The sequence below is a fragment of the Panthera pardus genome, unplaced genomic scaffold (assembly GCF_024362965.1).
Source record: "Panthera pardus isolate Hobbes unplaced genomic scaffold, ASM2436296v1 HiC_scaffold_2, whole genome shotgun sequence".
NCBI lineage: Eukaryota > Metazoa > Chordata > Mammalia > Carnivora > Felidae > Panthera > Panthera pardus.
In genome coordinates this window covers 25129879-25151587 of record NW_026526765.1, presented here as the reverse complement: position 1 = coordinate 25151587, position 21709 = coordinate 25129879, and the positions used below count along the sequence as shown (strand labels likewise).

General features: G+C 39.6%; 1 protein-coding gene across 7 annotated transcripts in view; it reads left to right on the top strand.

Moving 5' to 3' along the window:
- The window catches only part of DROSHA (drosha ribonuclease III), a 124452-nt gene that overhangs the window by 79034 nt on the left and 23709 nt on the right, over positions 1-21709 (top strand). For all 7 annotated transcript variants that reach the window (XM_019450726.2, XM_019450727.2, XM_019450725.2 and 4 more), the window contains 4 exons: positions 7868-7927; positions 9221-9320; positions 12926-13028; positions 16129-16199. In XM_019450726.2, the coding sequence (XP_019306271.1) occupies positions 7868-7927; positions 9221-9320; positions 12926-13028; positions 16129-16199 (334 nt within the window). The remainder of the gene's footprint in view (positions 1-7867; positions 7928-9220; positions 9321-12925; positions 13029-16128; positions 16200-21709) is intronic.

Sequence of the window (21709 nt, the reverse complement as noted above, 5' to 3'; positions counted from 1 at the left end):
TTAAATAGCCAGGCTTATCCCTCTTGGATCCAGACTTAAATGGATTAAAGGTGGGTAGAGCCGGGATAGAAGTGACAGGGTTGACCGTTGCTGCAGCTCATAACTGGCTTCCACAGCCAAGAGCATGGCCAGCCATAGCTAGCATAACTTCCTTTTCTACCTCTTTCTTCGTCTGTCACTTTTCTTTTTAAATTGGCTTGCCTTGAGTTGCTCTCTTTTGAAATTATCATAGACCATACTATCTTCCTCTTCAATCAAGAGGTGAAAAGAAAGGCAGGATGAAACTTTAAAATTTTCGTTTGAAGATGATCATACGCCTTACTATGGTATTCTGTGAGAGCCTAAGATCAGAAAAGAGCTGTCTAATTAAAAGAGCCCTTAATCACACCCTCAGGGACAGTGTGGCCATGGTTTCCTTTTACCCTGCTATATTGTAGAGTCTCCAGATGACCAGTTCTGTGTTTTGATAAGTGGAACCCTGAGTTCCCTGCGGCCCCTTTGAAAAAGGCAAGGCTACACATGCCCTACACGTGTACTTTACACTGATGAAAGCATGAGCTTAAGTTATCTTTGTCTCATCTACCCCAACCATAGTTGTTGGTACGTAAATTGTCTCTGATAGCGTTGTTCAGACCTCACGATTTGTTTTCTTTTTTTCCGTCACAAAGAACAGGGCTTTCTTTCCGTGGCAGAAGGAATGATATCTGAGAAACCGTGTTCATTTTGAACTCAACCATGTTGAAAATGATAGAGAATAAACAGATATCATGTGTCCTTTGCTGCTTGTGTCGAGAGCCTCCTGATTATTGCTTATTGCTGATGTGGGGTTGACCCCAGGTTTCTGTTCAGTGAGAGCCTCCTCGCTTCTTTGGTGGCAGCGTCTGCTACGGCTGGACTGTGGTTGTCCAGCGGTCTCCGCTGTGCATGGCTCTTCATACATGTTTAATCCAACAGACGTTTATCAAGTACCTTTTGAGTTTGAGGTAATTTGTAGGTATTTTGGAGGATTTAAAGGCAAGTGAGACAAAGCCCCCACTCACCAGAAGGTGTGACTACCTTAGGTGGGGTAAGAGTGCTATGAACATAAATAACTTAATGTAAAAGATACTCTGCTAAGTGCTTCACTCAAGGTCAAAACAAAATATACATAGTCTGCTGTGGGGCTGAGGATAGCTCTGGTGGTTGTTTAGGGATTATAGGTCAGTTTTATATTATGCACTTGAATAATTGAGTTCACTTGAAATGATTTGCCCTCTCCTTTATTTCTTAGTTTGCTATTTTAAAACGGGATGCAGTTGTCCCTGCTCCTTGGAAGTGTTTGTGTATCTTTAAAGTAAACCCTGTCGGGGCACCTGGGTGCTTCAGTCAGTTAAGTGTCTGACTCTTGGTTTCAGCTCAGGTCATGATCTCACAGTTTGTGGGTTCGAGCCCTGTGTTAGGCTGTCAGTGCAGAGCCTGCGTGGGATCTCTCTCCCTCTCTCTGCTCCTTCCCTACTCATTTTCTCTCTCTCTCTTTCAAAACAAATAAATTAATTAAAAAAAAACTATCAAATTGCAAGTGTCAGTGGTTGTATCTCCTCCCAAACAAGCTTGCTCAGAACCTCAAACTTGAGAAAGGAAAAAGAGAAAGGGTGAGGTACTAATGGAAATAGGAATGTGGAGGAGCAGGACAGGCAGAAGAGAAGGGTGAGAGGAGGGGCTCTTGATCGAATCCTTCTCCTGATCCTCCTGGAAACCACTCCTCCCACCCCTGTCTATCCTGCACTGCAGTTAGTGACCACATTCTGCCACTTCTGCCCTCATACTGCCTCTGCATTCAGTCCCCTGGCTATTTCTGGAGCCTTACTTCTAGTATTTTTTTATGTCTGTTTATTTATTCTGAGAGAAAGAGCGCGAGCATGCACACAAGCAGGGGCAGGGGCAGAGAGAGAAGGGGAAGGGGAGAGAGAGAGCATGCACACAAGCAGGGGCAGGGGCAGAGAGAGAAGGGGAAGGGGAGAGAGAGAGCATGCACACAAGCAGGGGCAGGGGCAGAGAGAGAAGGGGAAGGGGGGGGGGGGGAGAGAGAGAGAATGAATGAATGAATGAATGAATATCCCAAGCAAGGCTCTGCACTGTCAGCACAGAGCCCGATGTGGGTCTTGATCTCATGAGTCATGAGATCATGACCTGAGCTGAAATCAAGAGGTGGACACTTAACTGACTGAGCCACACAGATGCCCGTCTCAATTCTAGTTTTTAGCTGTAACCTGCTTGAAAGCTTTTAATGAGATCTCATCACCTACTGGATAAGTCTGAACCTCCCCACCTGGCAATCCCAGCACCTGTGATCTGTCCCCAGGCCAGTGTTCCAGGTACACATTTCTTTTCCCTGTGGCTACCTACACACCAGTAAGACTGAGGTACTTTACTGTGCTATCTGGTGTACCCTTTCCCTTCCCCAAACACCAGCAGTCATTATACAGCTCCCCCTGGAATGCCCTGGAACTCTGTGTGATGGGCTTATTTTCTTTAGTGTAAGCATTTTGAAGGTCTGTGGTCATACCCTTTTTCTTTGTTTTGTTTTGTTTTGTTTTGTTTTGTTTGCAACTAGTGCCTTGCATAGAGCAGAAGCTCAGTAAGTAAGTATTAAAGAAAGAATGCCATTCGTGATAATACTTTCCTCTCTGGTTATTTACTTGTTTACATTTCCCTAGAAATAGGGAAACTTGATGTTAAGGGTCATGGTCAGAGCCATCAGTAGAGGTTTAAATGGCAGTTTAGTATCTTATATAACCTGATTTGACACTGGCTAGGATTTACAAAAAGGCATGAAGACTTAAATAAAAATATGTCTGCCTATCAAAACTATAAAATAATTAACTCTTATGATGGCATCATCTCATGTGAATATGCCACCCTTAATTTTTGAAGTGTCACTGTTTAACCACATAAATCTCAGTTCTATAATTATATTTAACTTCTGTAGATTGCAATGAAATGTTACCACAGAAAGGGTCTCTGAAAGATTAAACTTTAGGTGGCATTCAAGTAATCCATATATTATCAGTAAGAGCTTTAGGAAAGAGGGGCGAGAAGACTGTTAATAGAAAAATAAGCTGCCACGGGGCCCTGGGTGGCTAAGTTGGTTGAGTGTCTGACTGGCTCAGGTCATGATCTCACGGTTTGGTTCGTGAGCTCAACCCCCATGTTGGGCTCGCTGGTGTTCACGCAGAGCCCGCTTCAGATCCTCTATCCCTGTCTCCCGCTCTGTTCCTCCCGCTGCTTACGTTCTCTCAAAAATAAAAATGAGCTGCCTTGTTTTATTTTGTTTTTGATTTGTAGAGACAGGTATGGACTATTTATTAATGTCTCTGTGTTTAAAGAAGTGGTGGTAGTTAAAAAGTTTCAATCAATTATACCTAAGTATCTCGCATTAAAGACAGTAAAACATGCTTGAGTATATGTGAATTCTACTGAGTAGATTTGCTGTCTTAAATAATTTCAAGTAAAATCCCAGAGATGCTTATCCTGGGATCCCTATGTCCAGTGAATCTCAGATCTAGTAGCTCTCTGACCTCCCTACTCCCTAAGTGTCCAGACAGTTGTAATGAATAGAATTCCTGAATTGGGTGGAAGGTTCAGCTGATCTCTAGCACCCCTTCTAGCTTCACTGTACCTGTCACTGGTTAAGGCCTGAAATGCAAAGGTGGGAAAATGTCCATGCTGTCACTGTAGTAGTCACCCTTGGACTTGGCCCATCCCAAGATGGTTTTCCATGAAGTAAATGACACCTTACAGGAATTACTGTTACAGGGAGACCGTTATGTTTTATAAAGTGCTTTGAATTCCTCAGGCCAAATGTGCTGTATAAATGATATACTTAGTCTAGATTTCATAATGCCTTTGCTGATTCAGTTCTCAAAAACAAATGGAGTGTTTATTGCTCAGTAAACATCTCCTCTTGGAACTAGTTAGCATTTATAAAGAGGGTGATTAAAGAGTGTAGAAACAATAGAAGAAGGAACAAAAGCTTGGCCTCTGCAGTCAAGTGACTAGCAGCTCGGTGTGTCCATTTTTTTCTAGATAAACCGTTGAATTAGGAATTGTCCGTTACAATAATGAACTGAAGTGGTATTTAATCTCCATTTTTGTTTGTGACTCACGGCCAGCATTTAGTCACAGTGTAGACACAGAAAAACATACGCTGGATATGAGCAAATTATTTAGTAGATGGCAGACTCACTATTGAATAAACCTGTTTGAAACTGTGACCTTGTATTTTTAACACATTAAATAATAATAGTCTAACTTTGTGGTTATTAAAATCCTAGACATAGTTCTTGTCCTGAAAGTTTATAAAACAAATTAAAGTAAAATTTATGCCAATATGACTTCATTCAAATAGTATATGACTCAAAGCAGCTATTATTCTTTGACCAGATGTCTTATTTTTTTCCTAGATGTCTCACAGTTTAATAAAGCATAAGACAATCCAAATATGGTTTGTCCGCACCCCAGGTGTGGTTTCTTACTTTCCATGTTAAGCAGATTTTCTGTACAGTGCTTTGAACTATTGGCAAAAAAAATAGTCTCCACCACAGAAAATGCTATTCTCATTTTACTGACTTTTGGAAGAGAATAGGGTAATACTAATTTCTTTCTTTATAAAAACATTTCTTTTTGCTGTTCCCATCATCTCTCAGGATAACAGTTTATTAGGTTTCATGAAATTAAGTTAGCAAGAGGTCTTAGGCCTAGTTACCATGTTAACCAGGGCCTCTACTCCTTGATGCGCTAAGAACGATGACAGACACTTTTGGAGTTTTGGTTTATTTGGAAAACAAAATCACAGTATCAAGTAGCTTCTAAAACATACTTTTAAAATATAATGTTTACTTATTCTTGGCTAATGGATTAGCAACAAAGTCTTCTAAAATCTAATACAAAGTAGGTAAGACTGAGGAAAATATGTTTGAGGGCTTTTTTCTTTTCCTTTTCTTTCTTTCTCTTTTTTCTCTTTCTGTAAGCTATTAGATTATGAATTCTTCATCATAGCTATAAATTGTTTACTTTTTTCCCCTGCATTTTCCATTATTGACTATTAACTGCTTTCCAGAATGCCTTTTTCACATAAATAAAGGACATATTGAAATGAAAGTTCAGAATCATATCTTTGTTGCTCATATCTTTCTAGTTTTCTCCTATTATTTTTATTTTTCCTTTAAAATTCTAAAATGTGGAGGAATGAAAAAAAATGTGGAGGCATGGTAGGGTGGAAGAATTAAATTATGAGATATGTGAGATAATATAAAATTGAACTCAAGTTACCAAGTAGATGATTTGGTAGCCAGGAGTCATTTAATTTATAAATAACTATCTTAAAAAATTTTCCACATGTATGGAAACTATAGGGTGATTTTAAATATGGGAACTAGGGGTGCCTGGGTGGCTCAGTCAGTTAAGTGTGTGACTCTTGATTTTGGTTCAGGTCATGATCTCATAGTTGTGAGATCGAGCCCCGTGTTGGACTCCACACTGGACGTGGAGCCTGCTTAAGATCATTCCTCCCTCTCTCCCTCCCTCCCCCCCCCCCCCCCCCCCCCCCCCGCCCATTTTCTCTGCCCCTCTCCCCTGCTCATGCTCAGGTACTTGCACTCCCACTCTCAAAAAATAAATAAACAGGAAATAAGGAAACTAAACTGGCATACATGAGGCAGTGAACAATAAAAGATAGTATATAATTTTGTTATAAATTGAGTGATAAATGCTTAAGTCACGTGGGGCTAGGGGTGCTCCCGGGAGCTCCAGTGATTCAGGCAGGCCCCCAGCTGACATTAAGAACAAGCAGGATTTGGGAGAGGTCACATGGAAGGGAGAAGCAGTGGTGTGTCTGGTCAACTTAGAGTCGTGAATTGCTGTTGAAAGTAGATGAAACGGCTGGTTACTGTGGGACTAGATAAAGAATCGCCTTGAAAACCAGGCAGGTTTGGACTTGATAGTCAGCTGTTGAATTTTTGAAGAAGATGAGGGTCAGTATCAGAAGATGAGGAGAACCCTGGAGTTAGGGAGGTGAGATCCTGCCCAGGCCCAGGTCTGTCCCCTTCATTGCTCAGGTCCCAGGGATTTGGTGTGCTCTCCTTTCCCTGTCACTGTTGTCACCATCCTTCCTGGCTTCCTTCTGTTATAATCCTCCAGACCCATAGTTTCTTTGTCTGCCACTAGCCCTGAAACAGGAACCCGGGTTCTTCCCATAAGAGGCTTCAAACACACGTTAGTTTGCAGCCTATTCTAATCAGAATCGGGTTTGTCTTTTCTGTTTCACAGAGATGCTCCCCCCCGCCCCCCACTCCAGTGGCCTTAACAGTGTCCTCAGCATCACATCCATGCTCTCTTTGCATCTTACCTGGATCCGTTTCTTTCTTGACGCTTGTTCTTGTTTGCTGAGGGATAACACTGGCCTCCTTTTCCGCCCACCTCCCCAACCAGTCCCCTCTCCTTTGCTGGTTTTTCTTCTGCTTGACCTCAAGTGTGGCCCTCCCCTGGGCTCAGTCCTGAGATCCTTTTTTGCTAGCTTAATTCTCTATATAGGTAGTATCATCCAGTTCCATCGCCCAAAATCCTGTCTAAACATTGACCACTCCTAAAGATTTATTACCAGCTTTGTTCTTGCCCGTGAACAGTAGGATCATAGATACTGGATTTCCCCATTTGGATGTTTCATGGACATTTCAAAGTAAACATTCTTCAAATGCACCTCCTGCTTCTGCCCAAACCTGTTCCTTTTGGTCCTCCCCTCACAGTAAATGGCACCACCTTTCACCCAGCTATGGAAGCCAAAATCTAGGTATTGACCTTCATTCTTTTCTTTTCTCGCCTTCCCCACCATTTCCTCCCAGCTTGAGCCTCCGTCATGTCTTACCAGACAGCCACAGTACCCCTCTCAGTGCTTGTCACCCTGCACGCTTTCTTCGCACAGCAGCCAGGGTGGCCTTTTAAAAACCTGAACCAGATCATGTCACATCTCTGCTCAGCCAAAGGTAGCGATCTGCTTTAGCACTGAGGGAAGGTGGCTGTGCTGGACTTTCTGAGAGGCAGACAGAGGTTTCCTATGGACTACCTTCCCGGTCATTCAGCCTTACACTTGGATATGAGGAACTTAGCCTGGGAGATGTGCCTTCATCACACAATGAAGGTGTAAATAAAGTGTGATGTGCACTGAAGGGGGAGTATTGATTTAGATGAGAGCCCTCGGGCAAGCATTCACAGAGAAGCAGCATTTGGTAGGCCTTGAGGAATGAGTAGGCTCAGTGCACAGGAGTGATGGTGGAAAGCTTTAGGGCATATGCCCTTTTCAGAGAGTACCACACAGTTTGGGGGCAGGAGCCCAAAACATAGGTGGGAGAGGATACCAGTGGATACTGGGACTTGAAAAAATAGGTTAGGCCTCTTTTGAAGGACTTTAGATGCTAAGTTAAATTTAGAGTTTGGGCAATGGGAAGCTGTTCTTAGAACATTGTACCAAATCTTTTTCAGTGCTCAGTTCTAACTCATTAGAATGCATTCTCCTTTCTCTTACCCACCTTTTAGCAGTGTGGAAAGATTCACAGTTGTTAGGGTGATAACTCCTCACTTTAAATCTGATTCCCAGGGGAAGGAAGCCCTCAGGTAGGAAGGCCTTAAGTACAGAGTACGATAGAATGCCCCCTCCCTTACCCAGTAGGTGCGCCATACTTCGACTAAGATGGTGGTCAGTGCTTTTGATTATGAAGAATAAGGTAGAGTGTTTCAATTACAAAAGGAGCTCTCATGTGTCTTTTCCTTGAGAAGAGAGGGAGGGAATGTAGATGTTTGCTATTTTAAGTGATTTTTTAAAATTTTCCTACAGGATTAATCACAATGAAAGGTTGGAGTTCCTAGGTGACGCTGTTGTTGAATTTCTGACCAGGTAAGGAGGGTTTTCTGCTGTCCCCTAATAATTACATTTTATAGGTAACATACTTACTCTGTTACCCTCTTTGTAATTATCTAAATAAGGGATTGAAACACAATGTATTTTGTCTCTTCCGTACAGCTTGCAAGCTATCTGTCTGTGGCTCTTGCCCTGATAACTTGTACTCACTGACGCTGTAATGCACAAGATTATAAGATGAAAGGCTAGTGTCTTTGTCCTGTCAAGTTTATGTTCAAGTTGCTACAACCACAAGAGATCCAGCTTGTCTTGGTCTCGATGCTTCAGAGCTTATATTCAATTTGTAGAGAAGGGGATGATATTTTAAAATGTCATTTCATTTTCTAGGATTTGTCTTTAATCCATTTCTCACTCTTTCTGATCTCAAGGGAAGTAATTTTAACGACGAGATTTTGGTATGCATATGTGTGTACGTGCATGTGTGTATTTGTATGTATTTTCTCTCCAGAAGTGTGTTTGTGTCCTTAATTCAGGGGTAGGGGTAGGAAAGCCCACAGGGTCTCTCTTTTAAAGGGAGACAACATGTACCTCTCTGGGAACTATCTTGAGCTATTTGTATTCTTTCTGGGTCATTTCTTTTCCCAAAAAGGACATAATGAGACAGAGGGGGCTGTTCTCCAAGCCTGTTCTCACTGGACACAATAGGACTGAACAAGCTAGCTGCCCCAACCAACAGCAGATCCTAAAAACTGGGGTGAGATTTAGGAGCAGCATTTGCTGTCATGGTGCAACTGTCCATGTGGCCTTCTTCCAAATCTCCATGCTTTCCATCAACCCCTTTGGCTTTCCTTGAGGCCAGTCTTGGTTCTGTTCCTGTCCCTGTTGTATTTGTAAAGGATATGCCACCACTGCTGCCTGCTCGGGGCTTCCAGGCTTGTCTTCAGAGGCTACTCATAACTCAGCCCCAGCAAAGGTATTTGTTTCCAGGCCTGGTATCTGAGTGTCACATAAATTTGCTCTTAGCAGTCCATGACCAACCGCTCAGGTCTTTGTTGTCATCAGATTTGTCAGAGAAGTCTTTTAACACAAGTAGATGTGAAAATAGGAGTGAATGGTGCTGTTTGGGTTTTAGTACATTCAGATATACTGTGCTTCCTATTTAACTTTCATAGACTTTTAATCAAACCCTTCAGTTTGGTTCAACACAGCTGATATCTGTTGTGCAGATATTGTGTGCCAGGCCTGTTTTTGTAACTTGGAGCTACAGACAGAAGGTTGTGATGCATATTTATTTATGTACCTTTTTTTTTTTTTTTTTTTTTTTTGCAGTGTCCATTTGTACTACTTGTTTCCTAGTCTGGAAGAAGGAGGATTAGCAACTTACCGGACCGCCATTGTTCAGAATCAGCACCTTGCCATGTTAGCAAAGGTATGTCAAACATCTGAAGCATTTGTGGTAAAGTCGGAAGTTTTCTTCTTCATTCCATGCATAATTTTGCATTTGAATAAGTAACTCTTTAGGGTATATTAAGAGTTTAATATTTTATAGACTGGGAAGGATTTTTTTTTGTTTGGGTTTTAAAGATTCAGTCTTATTAGTTCTGTTACCTTTGTGAGTTCACCAGCAACTAATGAACTCCATGGTGAAGTAACTTGATAACAGAAGAGGAAAAATTTGACAGATGTGCGTGAATAGAGTTAAACATTTGGGGAAAAAGAACAAGAACAGAGCAAAGAAATGAAATATTTTGTATCTTCCCTTTGTGTAAAATTTCTGTATGGCATTTGTCTTTAATTTACGCTAATAAGCAGCATTATAGCTTTGAATGAAATATGCCTGCCCATTTATACCCACAAGGGATACTTTCTAGATGTTTGAGAATTCCCAGATATCACAAATCCCAGTAATTAAGATTTAGGGTTTAGGTTGTCCAGCCAGCCACATTGACTTCATTGTTTGACTCTTTTCAGTTTAGATTCATGGTGGACATTTTACTTATTTACATTATCTTATCTGATCTTCCTGTCTCTATATGGTGTCTTAGGACAGTAAATTAGAGCAAACCAATTCAGGCGCTGGAATTGGCCACCAGGATTCCAGTCCACGCCCCTCTTACAAACAGTGGGGTGAGGGGGACCTAGGCAGGTTGTTGTCTTTCCTCCAAGCCTCTGCTCTCTCATCTGTAAAGTGGAGATGGCATCAGTGCCTGCCACTCAGGGTGGTTGTAAGAAAGGAAATTATTGTTTGAGTGGTTTTGTTTTTTTAAGTTTCTTTAGTTATTCTGAGAGAGAGAGAGAGAGAGGGAGAGAGAGAGAGAATGCCAAACAGGCTCCACACCATTAGTTGAGAGCCCTATGCAGGGCTCGAACTCACACCATGAGATCGTGACCTGAGCTGAAGTCGAACACTTAACCAACTGAGCCACCCAGGTGCCCCAATATTATCATTTGAGTTTGAAGAATTCACTTTGTAAAGTACTTGCCATAATCCTTGTTCGTAGTAATCACAGAAAGAGGTAAATCAATTAGTAGGAGTTTGTTGTTTTATTGTTGCTACCACTGTTTTCATTATAAATTATGACATTTTAAAGACCTGTGTGTTTATTCAGTAGTAAGGGAAACTGTGGCTTTTAAATCTCCAAACACCAATCATTGATTCACTGGAAAAACTTTTCTGAGTTTCCCTTGATTTTTGCTTTCTTTTTCTTTTTTTTTTTTTCTTCGTTTTATAGAAAATACTGGATTAAACCCATCCTGGTTCTTAATTTGATCTTGCTAAGGCATTTAATATATTCAAAATGGTTAATTTTAGCCTCTGGTTTTATGTTAGCAAGAGTGTATTATTTAATTTTATGTAATACCATCATCATAATGATGGCATTTGAGAATGCAAGTAATGACACATTAATGAAAAACTATAGGCGACATGTATGCCAACTTGGTTTTAGGAGCTTCACAATGAGTGAAATTCTACAACCCTACGTACAACTACTTCAATGTTTCGTTGCTTTAATTGTCAAAATGTTTCCTGACAGGGCACATAAATGTCCACTGGAAATAAATGTTAATAAGTAGTTATCAACCCCCTCCCAATTTTTTTTTCAGTTTAAGATATAATGGATTGTTTTTCAAACAGTTGTAGGCAGGATATTTACAAAGTTTGAAAAATTGCCATAGCAGGAAAACAGAAACTGTTATGTGACACCTGGGGTATGTACAAACCTGTGAGTTAATTTGCCCAGTTTCTCCCTTCACTTTTCTGTATGCTCTTCTTCCACCCCAAGTACTGACACTCCCATAGCATTCAACATTCATCTGCTCCAGCAGAAGGCAGTGGTGGCCTTGCCCTCTGTCTAGACCAGTGGTTTGAACCATTTGGGAGGGAAGTACTTAACAGGATTGCTGAGAATCTCTGAGAATCTAATGAAAGCTCAGGTCAGCTCTCCACAGACAGATGAACTTTTAAGACAAGCACCAGTTGAACACCACTCTCCTTTTTAAAAGTTCCACTAATGCCTACGGGAAAAAGTAAAGATGTAGAGCAGGGATTATGAAAAGTTGGAAAATTCATAGCATTCCAGACTTGTTTGTAATATAAAACATGACTTGCAGTCTATTCTCAAACAGGGCTCCAGAGATTAGCAGACAATTGGATTTTCCCAGTGAAGTTGTGCAACAGGTGAAATTTACATATTCTAGCATAAGCTCTTGCACTTAGGGATCAATTTTTTAAAAGATGTGTTTCCTGCTGTTGCATTTGTGGTAGTCGAAACTCATTTGAATATATTTTGTACTCATGAATTCGTAGCAGTACAGAATACTGATAGCACATATGTCTGATTTGTATTGTCTCTTTTTCCAGTGTAAATGGATATGGATATTAAAATACACTGAGACACACGAAATCTGAGTATCCTATTTGAGGACTGATAAGACTTATATTGTCCTAGTTGGTTCATTAACTTGTGACTTGTTCCATAGTACATAGCATGTTCCTGTTTAGTAAGAATTTATTGAACTGAATTATAGGGTAATGGAAACAGATTTATTGCATGCATATGCAATGTTTGTATTTTTCTCCTTTTATGGGAAGAATTGTGATTTCCATTTATTCAGTTTCAGGAGTTTTATTTTAAAAAATCATTCATACTGTGTCTAGTTCTAAAAGGACTTGATTTGTGTCTTATAATAGGGTAAGAAATCAGTAGGACTTAACTCAAAGTAAAGAGAAAATATGCAGGAAAATAAATGAAGCCAGAAGTGAAGTTACTGTACACAGATATATTCATAAGTCCTACACAATTTCCACATCTTGGCCACAAATTTGGTTCTAAACTTTTCTGAGGCCAAATTAAAAAAAAAGAAGCATAATTCATTACAAACAATAGTCCAGGAGCCCTTAAGGTGAATCCAACCCTGTTGCTCAGATTTCACTGAGCCTTCTGAAAGATGAGTACAGAGACCTCACAGAGTGGACACAAGTACAGAGATAAAGGGCCACAGAAATCCTTAATCCAAACTACAAAAAAAAAAAAAAAAAAAGATTTAGAGATACAAGGCATTTTGAAATCTTCCAAGGGTTCCCATTGGTTCTGCCACATACAAATTTGTTCTGTATAGTACAGACATCAATACCATATAAATTGGGAATCAAAGAGGTTGACTTTGGGTTAGATTTGTGTCTCTAGACATGTTGGGTGACCCCAAAGGCCCATGGTCTTATAGCATAGTCTTTTTCCAGCTTTGGCTAGTGCTTGGTCTGAACTTGGAATTAGACTCAGATCTGATCAGTTCTGAACCATCAGAGTTGAAACATCAGAGTTCATAGAAGCCTAGTTGGGGAAAGGTTGAGATTAGTCAGATCTGAACCATATGTAAGGACTCCTAATGAATGGCAAGCTAAACTCTCTTACTTTATTGACATAAGACCAATTAATTTGTATCCATAACCCCTTACCCCCAGGAGATGTTGAGTTGTTGCAGTTATGACTTCGTCAGATTCTTTCTTTCTTATTGTCATTTTGAATTTTGTAGAAACTTGAACTGGATCGTTTTATGCTTTATGCTCATGGACCTGACCTTTGTAGGGAATCAGACCTTCGACATGCAATGGCTAATTGTTTTGAAGCATTAATAGGTAATTTCTCTTTTTATAATCTAATTTCTTGTATGCTTAAAATGTTTGGAGACCATATAAAATTCAGTGTGGAAACTTGGGACAAAGTTAGTTGTTTCCGAAGCATGTGAGGTCCCTAGTAGAACACTAACTTCACGTATTGTGGTTATTGTAGCTCTTCCAGAGCAGCAGTCTTGCTTTCTTTTCTTGCATTCCCCATGCCTGAACTGGTGTCTGATGTCATGTACGTGCATGGTTAGTATATACTGAATTGAACTGAAGTAAGTTAATATGTAGATGGATTACTTTCCAGATCTGATTCAGGACCACATGCATAAATAAACAGTAAGTAGGTTGCTTCTGAGGCCCTAACACTGTTTTTAATCACATTTTAAACTATTGACAAGATTTTCTGACTTCAACATCTTGAAAACACTGCATTTTTTAAATCCCAGGGCTTGAGTCTATGTAACTATTACTTACTCACTTGAAGCAAGACTGATGCAGACACTTTACTTCCTCGGTTTCTTTTTTACTATAACCAGAATATAGTTAGCTATTGGCACAGGAAAGTTAGGAAGAGTTAATGAGCTCGTGATTGCAAGTATGCTTTACAGTGAAATATAACAGTAGATTGACAATTCCTTGATTTTTTTTTTTTTTTTTTTTTTAGGTAAATGATTGAGTACATTTTATGTTTCAAAGGCCTTTGTGCTTCCTTATCAATTTTTCCTTCTTCCTTTGAAAATGAGTATAAAAGCATCCCATTATAGTTTTGTACTGATGATGGTAACAAGAGAATGTTTAATAATTAGTATCCACAGTCTTTTCACAGCTATGTCTGTTTTGCACAAATATGTCTATTTTCAGAGAATGTGTCACATGGAATTACTGTGCTCTGTACACATAATAATTTTGACAGTGTTACAGTTGGCTCCCAAGCCAGGCAGACATGATTCAATTCCTTTTTGCTTTATTTATCAGCACTGTGTCTTCACCAAGTTACTGAGTCTCTTTGAGCCTCAGTTTCCCCATCTGTGACATGGAGATAGGATCACTTATCTCACAGAATTGTGAGAATCTTAATATGCAATCCTGGCAGCCACCCCTTCAGAGTTCCATTTCCTTAAACCTTCCCCAAATCACCTACTATAAGCCCAAGTCCTATAAATCTTTTGTAACACTCTTTACTGAGGTGTCCTATGAAGGTGAAGATAAGAATGCAAAAATGCTTTGCACTTTGCCTAGGGCCTGAGTAGTCCCCAAACCACTACTGTTACTTTTACTATCCTCCTCATTGTTATTATTTTACTATCCTCCTCATTATTATTATTATTACTATAACTATGGACAAATAATAAATGTATTTATTCATCAAAAGTCCTGGTGACTAAGTGTCTTAATGTTTTACTTAAAAAATGCCTTTCTGAAGACATATATAAAAATATGATTTCAAAAATATAGGACTATCTTACTCCAGAGTTATTTGATACCCAATTAAAATGTTATTTGATTTGATACCCAGTTTAAATGTTAAATAGTTATTTCAAATTAAAGAAAAAGGTTGTCCTGATTTTTTAAAATTTATTTATTTTTTATGAGAGAGAGAGAGAGAATCCCAAGCAGGCTCTGCGCTGTCAGTGTAGATCCCGACCTGGGGCTCAGTCCCATGAACCGTGAGATCATGACCTGAGCTGGGGTTAAAAGTTGGAAGCTCATCACCAAACTCCACACCCAAAACCAAATAATCCAGTGAAGAAATGGGCAGAAAACATGAATAGACACTTCTGTAAAGAAGACATCCAGATGGCCAACAGGCACATGAAAAGAGGCTCAACATCGCTCCTCATCAGGGAAATACAAATCAAAACCACACTCAGATATCACCTCATGCCAGTCAGACTGGCCAAAATGAACAAATCAGGAGACTATAGATGCTGGAGAGGATATGGAGAAACAGGAACCCTCCTGCACTATTGGTGGGAATGCAAACTGGTGCAGCCACTCTGGAAAACAGTGTGGAGGTTCCTCAAAAAATTAAAAATAGACCTACCCTATGACCCAGCAATAGCACTGCTGGGAATTTACCCAAGGGATACAGGAGTGCTGATGCATAGGGGCACTTGTACCCCAGTGTTTATAGCAGCACTCTCAACAATAGCCAAATTATGGAAACAGCCTAAGTGTCCATCAACTGATGAATGGATAAAGAAATTGTGGTTTATATACACAATGGAATACTACATGGCAGTGAGAAAGAATGAAATATGGCCTTTTGTAGCAACGTGGATGGAACTGGAGAGTCTTATACTAAGTGAAATAAGTCATACAGAGAAAGACACATACCATATGTTTTCACTCTTATGTGGATCCTGAGAAGCTTAACAGAAACCCATGGGGGAGGGGAAGGAAAAAAAAAAAAAGAGATTAGAGTGGGAGAGAGCCAAAGCATAAGAGACCCTTAAAAACTGAGAACAAACTGAGGGTTGATGGGGGGTGGAAGGGAGGGGAGGGTAGGTGATGGGTATTGAAGAGGGCATCTTTTGGGATGAGAACTGGGTGTTGTATGGAAACCAATTTGACAATAAATTTCATATATTAAAAAATAGAAAGATAGAATTCCCCCCCCTCCCCCCCCAAAAAAGTTGGAAGCTCAGCCAACTGAGCCATCCAGGTGCCCTTGAGATTGTCCTGATTTTTATTTGCAGAAGCCTTCATTGATCTGAGCTCAAGTTTTATCAGGTCTTTTTATGGTCTAAAACATAAACTATAAATATAAAATAAAACCTAACATGCCCGTAAAGTCGGTATTTGTGCATAGTTCCCTTAGTAAGTTCATACCCATACCTCGCATGATAGTTCATAGTAGGCCTCTTTTTACTTAAAATATTGGATTTAGGTTTTAGTAACTTGAATTTCACATTTCAGTCTAATTTATAGTACAAATCCTGGCTAAGAGAGGGAAGATGCTACCTTTAAAATAGTTGCTCTGGTCTTGTCAGTTTTTTTTCTTTAATGTGAGTGAGTTTTGGCTTGCCTTTTTGCTTTATTTATAGAGACATATAATTTTCTTTGAATATTAATGCAGCCTTCCTTTTGGCATTCTCTTCCTTTTATCTAGGAGCTGTTTACTTGGAGGGAAGCCTGGAGGAAGCCAAACAGTTATTTGGACGCTTACTCTTTAATGATCCGGTATTTATCTTGAATCATTTGATTTTTCTCAAGTATCATTATAGTAGATTTTATATCAATTAGTGTTTGTGTTTAAAGAGAGAAACAAAGTTCCCGAATATGCCATGGATGGTAGGTTTCAATACAACAAAAATAACTTACTCAACCCTGTTGCAAATGGGAAAGTCCTGTGGGCATTTGCACTAGGAATTTGCCTTCTACCTGAGACCCCATTTCTCCCATGGCCACTTAACAAATTCAGTAATAATACTTTGCTTTATTTTCAAGTATCTTGAAGTTGATTATGATTTTCTGTTTTATAATGGTTGGGTACCTGCACCATGCAAGCTTACTTGAAGCTATAGCCTTTTGGCTTTTCTGTTTAGGATTTATTTTTATATAAACTATGTAGACTAGATAAATGTATATTTATTTTAGAAAGTGAGTTCATAGGGAGTTTCTGACAGGGCTATGAATAAAGAGTATGAAGGTACTTTTTTTTTTCTTCCTTAAACAAGTTATAGTTTAAGAACAAATGATAGATTCTAAAATAGTCCCTATTGTTACTAAAGTATTAAGCTATTAATATTGCTAGAGCCACTTTTTAAAATCCTGCATGTAATAGAGCATACTGGATGCTTTTTGTACCAAAACAAGTCAATTTAACATTTAAAGGGAGACGCAACTCTGTATTCCAAATTGAAATGTCATTATAATTGAGTGAAATAGCCCTCATGGAGCAATAAAGAACATAGGAAGCCAGTGTTTTAAGCCTTTGTGAAACCTTCAGCTTAAATGGCTGTCAGATGTTATTACTGAATAACTTAGGATATTTAAAAAAAAAAAGAATCAATAGTTTTGAAAAATGTGACCTCAATAATGTTCATATTTGAGGATTTGATTTTTTTATATTTGTTTTTATAGAGATTTGTGATGATTTTATGTTTGTGAATTTTCTCCTGATGGGGAAGTTATCTACAGATGTTCCATGTCCCCCATTTTGTCCTACACATACAAATGAGTGTGCATCTTGATTTATATCTGTAGCAGATGGCATGTATTTTAAGTCTTTTTCTCAAATCTTAAAATATCTTTGTTTTGGCCTTTATCTTTTGTTGGCAATTTCAGCAACTTCTTTGCTTTCTTCCTCCTTCCAGTCTTGCCTTACACTAGTCCCCTCACTCCCAGCTACTCCCTGCCCCCTTCTCCCATCGTACCTGCTTCCCCACCCCCCCCCCCCCCAAATCTATGCTGTGTTCCTGGTTTCCTGAATTATATGCAGGTTTACACCATGTGCTTTTCATTGCATCGGTTTTTGTTTAGATTCGTTTCTCTTTTTAAACTGCTTCTTTCTCCCACTTGTCTACTTAGCAAGCTTATCTTATATTTCCAGTACCGAGTGCAGTGCTGGCAAGCGCAGTATTTAATAAATATTTGTTAACAGAATAAAATGAATAAGTGATTCAATGAAGAAGCAGAGTCTGAACATGATCTTACAAATGGGAAGGCCGAGATTCAGAATTCATCTTAGTGTGTCTTTATGAAACTGAGCAGTGCTTAGTAATACATGGTCTTTCTGTTTCACCATTTTCAAGTGCACACACCAGGCCATTCTGACTCATTTGACATCTCCATATTGGTTCACATCTATTAGGTGTAATGTGTGAGAGATGGGGGTGAACCGTTGAATTTTTTCTTGAGTAATGATACTGTGAAAGTCTAATCAGCCACAGGCAGCCAGACACAAACCTGTAGGCCCACAAAACAGAGTTATTGAATCCATGTAGTGAGGGAGGCGGGAGGGCTGGTGCTGGCGGATTGTAAGGAGGAGCCAGGGAAGCAGGGATTAGTTCTTGGTTGGTAGTCTTTTCTGAAGCTGAGTTAGAAGAAGCCATGGGTTGGGGTGCCTGGGTGCCTCAGTTGATTGAATGACCACCTCTTGGTTTTGGCTCAGGTCATGATCCCATGGTGGTGGGATTGAGCCCCTCGTCAGGTACTGCACTGAGTGTGGAGCCTGCTTGAGATTCATTCTCTCTCTTTCTCTCTCTCTCTCTCTCTCTCTCCCTCCCTCCCTCCCTCCCCCTCCCCCTCTCTCTCTCTCCCCAACCTCCCTCCCTCCCTCTCTCTTTCAAAAAAAAAAAAAAAAAAAAAAGGCAGCCACGGATTAATTTGGGATTGGGTGCTGTCAGGAGCTAAGGGCAAGTTAACATAGTGTCCCCAGTAATGTTTATTCAGAGGAGAAGACATAGCAAAGCAGGTCAGAGGGCAACATCGGCAGAAAAGCAGTGGTCCCTCAAAGAGGGTGTTTTTTCTGGCATTTTACAGCGGCTGTAAGACCTTGAGGGAAACATAGTTTCCTGCCATCTTTGCAGTAGGCTTGATGTCTGTCGTCCCCCCTAGCCCTGTTGACAGCGGGACTGTTTCTGCATTCTCAGCCTGGTCTGATGTTCATTCACTCTTTCATCCCAGACTGTTTTTCCTGGCTCCATGTTTTCATCTTTGTGTAGCCCTTCATGGTTTCCCAATACATTCAGATCCATTGTTGCAATCTGATCGTCCCAATGGCTTCTTGGAAAGATAGGGAGAGATTACTATGTAATCTTTCATATTCTCCTATTCCCTTCCCACCCCCTTTTTGTCTTTACGTGTCTGTCCTAATATCTCCTTCCCTGGCCTTTCTCTGGAGCCCCAGAGATTGGGATGTCTTTTCAAATTGCCCCTGGGCAACTTCATGTGGGTACATACCTCGTTTCAACATTTTTAGTGTTTGAACTCATCACCTTAATACTAAAACGTATTTCACCTCTTTTATTTTTATCATCTAAACCGAAAACCTTACGATCTTCTTCCGTCCTGAAGCTTTTTCCTTCCCATCTCTATGAGTTGCAGACTCTTCTATCAGTTCTGTCCCTAGTATGTTTTTTTTTTTTTAATGTTTATTTATTTTGAGAGAGAGAGTGTGTGCAAAGGCATGATTGGGGGTGGGACAAAGAGAGAGGGAGAGAAAGAATCCCAAGCTGGCCCCGCACTGTTAGCGTGCAGCCCTATGCGAGGCTCAATCTCATGAACCATGAGATCATGACCTGAACTGAAATCAAGAGTGGGATGCTTAACTGACTGAGCCACCCAGGCACCCCTGTGTCTAATATGGCTTGAATTGGTTCCTGTTTGGTTTAATGTTTGCCCTCCTCATTTCTCACATGAAGTATTTAACCATTCCAGTCTATCATTCACACTACATTTAGAGTTGTCTTCTTTTTAGTGTATGGATTTGACTATTTTCTTTCTTGCTTAAGATCTTTGATTTCTTTACTGTCTGCCAAGGCCTATATTATACAACAGAGCATTTAATAGTTTTCATAATCTAATTCCCATCTATTTTTTGTTTCTTTTCTTCTCCCCCTTTGTGCCATTCTAGGAATTCCCTTTTTTAATTAAAAATTTCTTTTAGACTTGATTTTTTAGAGCAGTTTTAGGCTCACAGACATATTGAGAGTAAAAATTTCCCATACTCCCCCTCCTCCGCCACACGTTCCTAGCCTCTCCCATTTTATCAACATCACCCATCAGAGTGGTACATTTATTACAGTTGATGAACCTACATTGATACATCATCATCTCTCAAGGTCCCGTAGTTTACCTTAGGGTTCACTCTTGGTGTTACATTCTGTGGGTTTGGACAAATGTGTAATGCCATGTATCCATTATAATACCATATAGAGTATTTTCACTGTCCTAAAATCCTATGTTCTACCTATTAGGAGTTACCTTTTTGTACCTGTTTTCTTTGAGACATATTATTTATGCATATACGGTGCCCTGCTTTTGATTGCCACTCTCTGCTGATTTGCCAAATTCCTCATGTCATTCAGGATACATCTGAAGAGTTAGCTCTTCTTTGAAGCTTTATCTGATACCCCCAAGCAGAATTTTCCTTGCATTGATTTATATCTCTATTATAGAACTGATCTCAGTTCATTAAATTATACTTATTTACCTTCATTTTCCCCCACTAGGCTCCTTTGAGGACAGGAATAGTGTCTCATTTGTTTTAGTAAGCTAATACATAATAGGTATTTGATAAAAATATGTTGCTAAACAACAAGCGTTGGTGAGGATGTGGAGAAAAATTCTCTTCTACTGTTGGTCAGAATGAAAACTGGTGCATCCATTCTGGAAAACAGTATGGAGGTTCCTCAGAAAATTAAAAATAGAATTACCCTACAGTCCACTAATTACACTACTGGGTGTTTACCCAAAAAATACAAAAACACTAATTGTAAAAGATACATGCACCCCTATCTTTTTTTTAATGGGTAAGGACAGATTTTAATCAGTAATATACTATTGTGATAAGAAAGAAGGTCTAGTGTGAACTGATCCAACTTTGATTTGGACAGAATGACTGGGCATTTTAAATAGAGTCAGGGAAGTGAAAATGACAAAGGAGGGATCAGTGTAAATCATGTACTTTTATGTTTATTGCATTATTTTATGTTTATTGCATTATTGCATATGTTATTGCATTATTTACAATAGCCAAACTATGGAAGCAGCCCAAGTGTCTATTGATAGATGAATGGATAAAGACACACACACACACACACACACACACACACACACACACAAAGAGAAGAATATTACTCAGCCATAAAAAAGAATGAAATCTTTCCATTTGCAATGATGTGGATGGAGCTAAAGAGTATAATGCTAAGCAAAATAAGTCAGAGAAAGACATATACCATAAGATCTCACTTATATGTGGAATTTAAGAAACAAAACAAATGAGCAAAGGAAAAACAAAAAGATAAACTGAGAAACAGACTCTTAACTATAGAGAACAAACTGATGGTTACCAGAGGAGGTGAGTAAAGGGATGGGTCAAATAGGTGATGAAGATTAAAGAGTACACTTAGGACGATGAACAAAATAAAAAAAAATGTTGCATTAATAAATGTCTCAGCAGTCAGTGAGCATTTTCTGGAACACACTGAAGGAAGAGGTTTTTGCCTTGAATAGATGGTAGAGCTAGAATTCCAGTCTGGAGTTTTTATTTTACAGGCTATTTTCTCTCACACCAAGGGATGGCAGAACCTGATCTCTGAGTAGGGTAGATGAAAGGAAATGGAGGCAGTGGAAATAATTTAGGTGTGAGGTGTTAAGTGGTTATACATCTAAGACATCTCAGGAGTAATCACAGTGTCACTGAGTGAAAAACAGGAGAAAGGGGAAAGAGGAATTAGAATTAAGTTCCTGAGAATTTCGAATATTGGAGACGAGAGTCGGTTAGAAGAGCTAGCTGTTGATTATTACTGTTGATATGATCAACATTAGTAGTAGCATCTTCTGTGTGCCAGCACTGGGCCTGTTGCTTTGAGGAGGAAAAAAGCATGAGAGAACGTGAGAAAGTTGTAAGAAGGGAGTGACATTCTGCGTAATTCATGGTACAGAGAATTCAAGGGAAAGGTTATTGGTTAAGAGAAGCTCTCTAAAGTGCCTTAAAACAGTTTGATATTTAAGCTTTTTTTTTT